At 34.9% G+C, this 10,775-nt stretch overlaps 1 protein-coding gene across 50 annotated transcripts in view; it reads left to right on the forward strand.

Annotated features, from left to right (window-relative positions):
- The window catches only part of LOC132795632 (sodium channel protein para), a 67,926-nt gene extending 58,134 nt beyond the window's left edge, over nt 1-9,792 (forward strand). For all 50 annotated transcript variants that reach the window (XM_060806439.1, XM_060806441.1, XM_060806489.1 and 47 more), the window contains one exon: nt 1,207-9,792. In XM_060806439.1, coding sequence (XP_060662422.1) covers nt 1,207-2,319 — 1,113 coding nt within the window. In that variant the 3' untranslated portion in view covers nt 2,320-9,792. The remainder of the gene's footprint in view (nt 1-1,206) is intronic.
- The last annotated feature ends 983 nt before the right edge of the window (nt 9,793-10,775 follow it).

Here is a 10,775-nt window from a genome sequence, read left to right on the forward strand (position 1 = left end):
CCAATTGTATAAATTATTATTTTCCACCACTCAGCTTTATTTCAATCCTGAACTCCCGTTTTAAATACAACCAAAAACAAAAAATGCAAATCTAATTCAGCTCTTTCAACAAATGCCAAACGAAATGTTGGAATTTCCTCATGACACATTGCAAAATGAATACTTTTCGCGCGTTTTTCAAACGCCACCGAACACAGAACTACGCTACTCTCTCCCACTCTCTGTCTCTCTCTTTCTCTATCTATCTCTCTGTCACTGTCTCTTACTGAAACTCTAACTATAACTGTAGCCCTGTTTCTAACCCTATCTTACACACTAAAGCATACACTCTCTCCCTTTCTCTCTCACACACGTACACTTTAAATGTTTCCAACTCGAACATAACCTCAAAAACGTAACGAAAGCTTGCATTTACCGCTACTTGTGTAGTCGGCCTGACCCCTCCGAATTGTACATAACTGTTTGTTGGCCAATTGGCCAATCGCCCTCCTCTCCACACACCACACACACACACAGACACATACACGAACACACACACACACATGCAGCAAGCGATCGTTGTTATCGAGTTACAAGAACACACTACTGTAAATTGTATGCTACACCAACAACTACTACAGTTACAACATTTACTTATACAACTGCTACTACTGCTACTTATACTTCTACTACTACTACTACTACTACTACTACTATTACAACTACAACTTCTTCAACTATTTGTCTCATAGCTACTTACTTAGTTTTGCTTAACCAAGTGATCCATTAACCTAACGTTTGACTAATGACTCTTCTTGTTATTGTATCTTCTGTCTTAAACTTCTCTTTCACTGCCCACACATACACACACACAAACACACACGACACGACAAAATAAAACGATAAATGAACGAAACCACCAAAAAACAACAAATACAAAACTACAAACAACCAAAAACAAAACCCAAAAAAAAAACACCAAACCAACCGCACAACTGCCTGCCGTCGACATGCGTTTCGAAATCGAAATCGACGTCGACCTCGATATCGATGACAAAACGAAAACGCAAACGTTATCGAACGTTGATCGTTCCACACGAACGATTCAACACACATTCGATATATTCCATTGCATTTTGCGCATGCGCTAAACTTAAAAAAAAAAAAATCGAAAAAAAAAACGAAAAAAACTATATCGATATATCGAAACTTGACTTGACTTGGCAGATGTCCACCTCAGCCGGTTGGGATGGTGTACTCGACGCCATTATCAATGAGGAAGCATGCGATCCACCCGACAACGACAAAGGCTATCCGGGCAATTGTGGTTCAGCGACCGTTGGAATAACGTTTCTCCTCTCATATCTAGTTATAAGCTTTTTGATAGTTATTAATATGTACATTGCTGTCATTCTTGAGAACTATAGTCAGGCCACCGAGGATGTGCAAGAGGGTCTCACCGACGACGATTACGATATGTACTATGAGATCTGGCAGCAATTCGATCCCGAGGGCACACAATACATACGCTACGATCAGTTGAGCGAATTCTTGGATGTGCTCGAGCCCCCGCTGCAGATCCACAAGCCCAACAAGTACAAAATCATATCGATGGACATACCCATCTGTCGCGGTGATCTCATGTACTGCGTCGACATACTCGACGCACTCACCAAAGACTTTTTCGCGCGCAAAGGCAATCCCATCGAGGAGACGGGCGAGATCGGTGAAATTGCCGCCCGACCCGACACCGAGGGCTACGAGCCCGTATCCTCGACCCTCTGGCGCCAGCGAGAGGAGTACTGTGCCCGTCTCATCCAGCATGCGTGGCGCAAGCACAAGACGCGAGCCGAAGGCGGCGGCGGTGGCGACGATGCTGACCCCGATGGCGATGCACCTGATGGTGAAGGAGGTGGAGGAGAAGATGGCGCAGGAGGGGATGCCACCATCAATGGTGATGGTGATCCTGGTGATGGTGCTGCTGCTGCCAATGGTAACGGCGGTGGCGGTGGCGAAGGTGATGAGAATGCCGCCCACGATGGGGGCGGAGGTGTTTACAATGATGACCCAGATGCCGCTGGCGATGCGGCAGCAGCAGCAAACGATGCCGCCGCTGGCGATGAGCCCCAGAAGAGCAATGTAAATAGTCCAACGGAAGGTGGCGGCGGCAGTGGCGGCGGTGGCGGCAGTCCCGGTGGCCAGAGCGCCGGCAGTGGCGGCAGCGCCGGTCGCCAGACGGCCGTTCTCGTCGAGAGCGATGGTTTTGTGACAAAAAACGGCCACAAGGTTGTAATACACTCGCGATCGCCGAGCATAACATCGCGCACGGCAGATGTCTGAGCCAGGCCTCGCCCCCCCCTCCAAGACGCACGCGAGTATTAGGAGCAGCATCAGCGGACAACAGCAACATCAACAGCAGCAGCAACAACAACAGCAGCAACAGCAACTGATGTCGGCTGACAGCGGCTACAAAGAAAACAGCGAACAACAACAGCAGCATAACAAACAACAGTGAGCAACAGGTACAGCGAACAACAACAGCAAACAACAAGCATAATTTTCTGCTATAGATAACAAAATACAAAAACAAACAAATATAACAAGCAACAACAACAACAAACAACAGGCAGCAACTCAACACCAACAACAACAAAAAATAGGACAACGACGAAGGACGATTGACGACAGCAGCAAGTGTCTACATTTAAGTTAATTCAGTTCTCAAAGTAAGCACAACAAACAACAACAACAAACACCAACTACAACAAACTACAAACAACAATCATAATTAAGCAAATAAGAAAAATGAAACCCAAAAAAAAAAGAAACACAAAGTAATTAAATTTGTAAGCAGGCTCGTAGTTATACCGAAAACAAACAAACAAACAAACACCAATCGAATCAAATCAATTGAATTGAATCCAAATACCTTAACCGTTAACCTTAGTAAAAAACAATTCACAATTGGCCTATTTAACTAATTATATACTAATAGATGCAATCCAATGAATTCTCATCATCGTAACTTAAGCGACATAATATAACAGATAACACACACTTCACACACACAGCCGCAAAAATATGAACAAGTATTCAATTTGAATTCTCTTTAAGAAGCTACAACTTTATAGTTTTCTTTTTTATTGCTAACAATCCATAACAAAAGAAAAGTGCGAATATAACTACAGAAGAAGTGAGCAAAGCAAGAGCAAAAGAGCAACGGCATAGCATATTCCAAACCCATAAAAACATAAACATAATTAAACTAAAATTAATAATCGATTACTCAAAATAATGAAGAAATGAAGTCAAACACCAATTTGCATGGATTACGTAAATAGTATTTTGTACATTGACATTTTACACACATTTGAACATTCAAAATGATGTTGATTACCAACCGTGTCTGAAGAACTGCCATAAAAAGCAATACGAAAAATAAAATACTAATGAGAAATATCACAATATAGCGAAAAACATTCGAGAACATTTCACGCACAAAACAAAATGAAAACATAACAGACACTAACTACTTAGCGAGTGTTTGTCAACTCAACAAGAACAACAACAACAACCACGACTCCAACTGCAACTACAACAAGAAATAACATAATATCGAAATATATAGTATACCTTATAGAGTTTTCATTTGCAGCTAAATTTCAAATCGATTCCCAATTTCGATTTCGGCGTGCCTATCGAGTCATTAAACATTAAAGCAATATGTTGAAGCGAATTTATTCCTTTTTTTTATTTTTTATTTGTCTGGATCAATCGAAACACTGAGACACCCACACATGTTAGGTTATGATACGTTTATGCGATGACGTCACAAACGTAAGTTGAAGAGAGATTTCTTGGAATGAAGCGGCGGCAATTAGCAATAAGTCAAAAGCATACATAACCAAACCACATTTCGAGACACATGCACCAACTATACAACAACAAACAAGAAAACAAAGCAAAACAAAAACAACAAATCCATAATAACAATCAACAGTGCTGACAAACTGTACCGCACTCACAATCCTCACACTCACACACACATACCCACAATCGAAAAATACACACACACACACTCTGAGAGAAACATTTACATTGGAGCTGGGGCGCATGAGCTAAATATGAAACGGAACTAAACAGAACAACAACAAAAACAACAGGAAAATCTTAAAATAACAAAAAAGTATATACTTTATATCAAAATGATACTGAAACGAAAACCGAAATGAACAATGACATTCAATTAACTAAAATAAAATAGGTAGAGCGAGAGAGAGCGATAGAAAACTCAACGAAGAAACGAAGAAAACTGTGCAAAATATCACATGAGTGAAGTGAGGTCATTTAAGACCACCAACAACAAAAAGCAAAAGCAAATGCAAAGGCAAATGCAGAAACAAAAGCAAATACAATACTGACAATGTAAGATGCAAAGCAGAGCAACAAAGGTGCTGAGTTAAATGTAAACAATAAATGAATGAACAAATGCAAAACACAAAAACTTAAATTTGCTTTCAAAGAAAGCGTGTGAGAGAAGCAAAAACAAAAAAATTAAAAGAAACAAAAAAAAACTTACCAAAAACCTAAAACAAAAAGAAAAACAATGGAGCACAAAGAGTGTACAATCGAGAGTTTTATTTGATGAACGTGTTCTCTTTTTTAACAACTCATTCGTCTTTTTCTCAATCCTTAACTAGCAAACAAGCAAACAAAATAAACACAAAAAGCTACAACCCAAAACCGAAAATATGTAAAGTGCAGTGAAAAGTCAACAAAATGCAAGCGAAACTTAAGCGAAAATAAAAACCTAATAATTGACGAACAAAACTTAAAATTTTAAAATATATACATACATATATATGCGTACATGTATAAGTATAAATAGTATTCAATTAAATCAAAAAACCAAAAAAAAAAAAAAAAAAAAAAAAAAAAAAAAAAAAATGCGAAGAAAAAGAAGATTTTTTGCTTGATTGCTTTGTGTATCGAACAAAAACAAAACTGCTTTTGCATCGTATCGCATTCGCCGCCTTATGTTACGTTTCATTTCGCTTCGTTTCGTTTCGCTTGAATTTTGCCTCGTTTGATTTCGCTGCGTTTCGCTTCGCTTTGACTTAGTGTGTAACATTTTGCTTCCAAAAACTAGCGAAACATTTTGTGTTAATTGATTTTGTATTAGATCTTTTTGGTTGTTCTATTAATTTGAGATGCGATTCCAAGAGGTAAAAAGCAACTAACAATGGATGAGTTAACGAGATGCGAAACTGCAGTTAATTATCCAATAAAATACATTTGTAAAATACAATATGAGGTTCCATTGCGCACTAAACACATAACTAAGCACAACTCACCTCCACACACTCACTAACACACACACTCACTAACACACACACTCACACTATACACTCACATGCTTTGCTATTGCCAACTGAAATGAAATGGAAGGGAAACAAATGAAGGAAGCGCCTCTTTAAGTTCTATCAAAAAATAGTAGAAACACACACACACATACACAAAACATTTGAAACATACTCGACTTACCTTATAAATAGTACAAACCCTAGCGTCAGCTCACTTGCTCTCTCTCTCTCTCTCTGTCTCTCTCCGTCTATCTCTCAGTCTGTCGCTCTGTCTCTCTTCTGTATTTCGAGAACAAACGGAAGAATCACTCACTCACACACACACACACACGTGCTTTGAACACACTGCCTTCTTCTTCTTCCAAACTGACTTGAACGTGTCTGTAAAATTGATCCTAAACTCACACACACACACTACTACACGCATAGAGATCAACGAAATTATGTAAAATGAAATTGAGAGAACGTAGCAAAAACATTTTAAATCCACACCCAAGGCAAAGACAAACGTTAAGCTTCAATAGATTAATTCAATTCAATTGTACGTCAATTATTTTCTTTTCTCTCGAATCGATCGAAAGACTCTAATTTGCAAGCCGTATAAATGTATTATTTCGATCACAAGCGTATAACAGTATTCCAGTATTTCAGTTTGAGTTTCCATTTTAGAATTTGAGCTTCAACTTCCGCAATCTTTTCCGTTCATTTTTCGATTGCAACCTAACCTTAAAAAGCACCGAGTTAATATGCATACATACATACATATTATGTATTGTATGTGGTAGTATTTACATACATATATTATACATTATGGGGACCAGTTTGAGCGTTGCCTTTGTAATTGAACACGAACAAGTCGAAGTCGAACAACAAGCAAAAACCAACCAAAAACCAAAAAAACAACAAATCAAAAATCAAAATCCTTGTTTTTACATACATATTTGTGTACATAATATGTACATATATGCTTTTTGTTTACTCCCCCGAAGTTTTAAAGGCAATCTTTTCATACATTCATACTCGTATAAAGAGCATCCATATCCCATCATGAGGCGTGTTCACGCGATGCACAGACTGTTTGCTCGTCTCTATGGAGCAGTGCAACACAGTGCGTATGCGTGATATAGCCTGAACAGTTCCTTCGCTTATTGAAATTGAAATTTGATCATTTTTGGTATCTATATATGTATATGTGTATTCTTAGCGCCTCTTTTGATTTTGACGCTTTTGACGCATACTTCTACGTTTCCAGCGAAAAAGGCTCATTTACCGGTTACTTAACTTAACCCAATAATTTCTCCCCCCACTTCACGAAAAAGGAAAAAAAAGAATGAAGAACGTAAATAATACAACAACGCTTGCCAATTGCCAATTGTGTTTAACGACTTGAATATAGCTTCATTATTATACATTTTGTTGGCTGTTTGAAAAATAATATGAATCCACGAAACGAACTATGATATAATAACAAACAAATTGAACACATTGCTAAACAATTAACCAACAAAAAAACAATTAACAAATATGCTAAAAAAAAAGAAAACTAATAACAGAAAATTAAGTTTGAAATTCCGTACAAAATGCATAAGTTATAACAAAAAAAAAACATATATATATCTACTGAGTGCACTGTTATAAATGAGGGGCGGGGCGAGATTAAATAAAACAAACAAAAAAAAAACAACAAACAAAACAAAAACGAATACTACAAGTAAATATTATAAAAAAAAGAAAACGAAAAACAAAATACATTACAAAATGACGTTATAAAAAAAAAAAACGAGCGTACACAAATTAAGCTTATGCGATTCAAGAACTACAAATGCGACAAAAACGAAAAAAAGAAAACCAAGAACAAGAAGAAAAAGCTAAGAACACTTATAAAAAGAATTGTAAAATTACAATAATAATAAATTCGAATTAATAATACAATAATAATCATAAATAACAAAGTTTAGTATTAAACGAATATGACATAAATTATTAAATGATTATCAAAGTAAAACGTGAAAAGGAAAACAAAAATTACAACAAATGGAGAACTAAGTATTTCATATTTTAGCATAAATATTTTTTGTGCCGAGGTTACGTTCGAAGCAACACGCGCATCATTGCCATTAGACGAGAATAAATTAAATAAATCAATAAATATATATATATATATATATATAGATATATAATATATATATACATATATATACGGACATATATATATATGTGTATATATATATACATGTATTGTATATATATACAATATGAACATGCCTAAAACTGAATATGAAGTATAACTATTTATAATAAAATACTTATTGCATATTTTGTGCTGCTGAATGAGGTCACAACGCAACAACAAAACAAAACCAAAAAACCCAAAAAAAAAAAAAAACAAACAAAAAAACAATAATGCAAAATAAATTTATTACAAATCTAGAGCAATAAAATCCATCTGCATAAACTTAGAAACTTACATAGTTATTTGTAAGCGTAGTGTGACCAATATTTACCGCCTGCACTGTGTCACTGCACTGTGCCCATTTGCGCACAGGCGGCAGAAGAGAGACAACAACAACACACACTCTGACACAAGCTCACTGGTACAACACTTCAACAGTCACACTGCAAACAGACACAGATCAGTGTACACAGTGCCGGCGCAAAATATGTGAACAGGCGCGACAAAATTAAAGCAACAAAAAAAACTTAAAAAAAAACAACAAAAATGGAAAAAAAAATAATTAATAAAACCAAAACGACATAAAAGAAAACAAACAAAAAAAAACAAACATTTTTTTTAGGTACACTTAAATCAAAGCGTGGAATATTATATTAGTTAATTAAAATAAATGCTTTTTTGTTAAATCACTATAGAAAAATGAACAAAAAAAAAAAAAACAAAAAAAAAAAAATACAGATAATGAAATGAACAACAACTTTAGCTTTATACTCGTACATTTACATTTGTAATATATTACATAAGTCTAGTTAATTACATAAACAAAAAAAAACAAATCTAAGAATGAAAATCAAACGAAGCATAGCAAATTAATTCAAAGAAAATATATGAAAAATTATATAAAAAAACGAACTGTAAAGAGAAAAAAAAAACAAAAAACATTTAAATGTAATGCAGCCAGTTATTATGCATAGCTATAAATAATAATACAGCAAAAGAAAAAAAAAACAGATTAATAATGAAAACATTTGCAATTAGATATTCTATATATAAAAATTTTACATTTCGACATATTTATATATATTTTTTTGGAATTTTCGTTACCTTTGTGGTGTGATTTAGTTACGAATATATACTTATGTTGCTCACACACACACACACACTCACATACACGCATACATACGTACATACATACATATACACAGCGATGCCCATGCCAAGCAGCTGAGAAATAATTACCTAATTAATTGAAGCAAGTCAAGCCTAGAGAGCAAGCTAAAAACCAACAACAACAACAACAACTACAAGAACTACACAACAACAACAACAACAACAATTATGAAAGTTGCCATCCAGCGAAATATTTGCAATTTACATTCCATGTGTATTGAGCGCATTGAGAAGCATTCCAATTCAAAGAAACAAACAAAAATGCGATAAACGATTAAATTAATTGACGAAAACAGAACAACAGAGAAAAACAAAATAAAACCAAAAAACAGACTGAAAAAAATGAATAAAATAAAAATGTAATAAAAAAAACTGCAAGATGTCAAGAGAAATGCGACAAGCTGCTTTTAAAGATACAGATACAGATACACACACTCACACACACACACACACATACACCTAAATCCAAACACTCACAGACACACGCACACATACGCAGTTTATTAGCAGCAGCAACGGACAGTTTAATAAACCTAAAACTAACATGAAATATAAATAGCGCCACAAGAAAATGCTTGTAAAAATTCAAATAATATCAGATGAGAATATATATACATAAATATATATATGATATGATATGATACGATAAACAAACGACAAACAATAAGAAAAATGTATTTATATTTATACATTATACACAACAAAAACAAGCAAGCAATGAATAATTTAAATATATACATATGAAATTCTTTTCTAAACACTGACAAAAAACTGATGAAAAAATCGACAAAAAAAAAATGCAAAAAAAAAAAAAAAAGAAATAAATGAAGATGAGAGTCACAGGCACCGTTAGCATATTTTTTTTATATACAAAATACAATTTAAGCAAAGAAAAAAAAAAAACAAAAAAGAAAAAAAACCAAAAAAAATAAAAGAAAAAGAAGTACATGAGGTAAAAATAAATTAGTGAGAAACAACTGATGTCTTTGTAAAGACTTTATATATGCCTGCCATATGCCTACATATGCCTACATCTGCCTAGCTGTCTGACTACTCTATTGAACACCAAATTTATTTCTCTCGCTTGAGCACTGAACACTCACCCCCCACAAAAGAGTCCCCAACAAATACACACACACACAGATACAGATACAGACTAAAATTGCATACTCCATCCAAAATAGATAAAAATGAAGCTCACAGGCAAATCTAATGAATACAGAGTTGGCGCGCTTAGCTTAACTTTTTGAGAATCGCAGAGAGGAGTCGTCGTGTTCCTTTGGAACACAGAATTTCCTGTGTTTGGTTTTTTTCGTTGCCAATTCTACACACATACATATGTATGATCGATATATGTATATGTCGACATTACTTTCAACGCGCATTGAAACAACTCCTCCCCCAAAGTAAAGAAAAACTCCACACAAAATGGAGCGCAGTGTTTTGAGCAACTCGATTTGATAGCAACTTCCCCGGCTACAAATGATTAGTGGTTCAGATGACTGTACACGCCCGAAAAAGAAAACAAAAGAAAATTGTTATACTGTTATATATATTTGTAATAGTATTTGCAGCTCAACACAAAGAAAAAACCGAATAAAAACAATTAAAAAACGAAAAAAATAATGTATGTATGTATGACACCCGCCACTTTTCTACTAAATAAATCGACTGTATATATAAGATAATACAATGTATGAGTATATATATATAAATATATGTATTTATGTAGCAGTATAACAGTACAGAGTATGTGTTGTGCATTTGCTTGTCAGGACACACACACACACACACACACCCACATTACACAAACAGACACACACACACACACACACACACACACACACACGACTCGCTATAGATGTATGTGGGTCGTTGCATTTTTTCCTGAAATTATTTATATTTTCTTTCACCGAACATTACTTCTATTAGCAATATTCTTACAGCAAAATAACAAAAATATATGAAAACAAAATCTAAGTAAATAAATTAAAGATACAAAATAAAGCTGTCATACTTACATCTAAATGTTTTCGCAACTCGAAAATGTTATGCATAAAATAAAACAAAATATATGAAGAGAAGCAAAA

Source organism: Drosophila nasuta, chromosome X (genome assembly GCF_023558535.2).
Source record: "Drosophila nasuta strain 15112-1781.00 chromosome X, ASM2355853v1, whole genome shotgun sequence".
In the NCBI taxonomy this organism is placed as follows: Eukaryota; Metazoa; Arthropoda; class Insecta; order Diptera; family Drosophilidae; genus Drosophila; species Drosophila nasuta.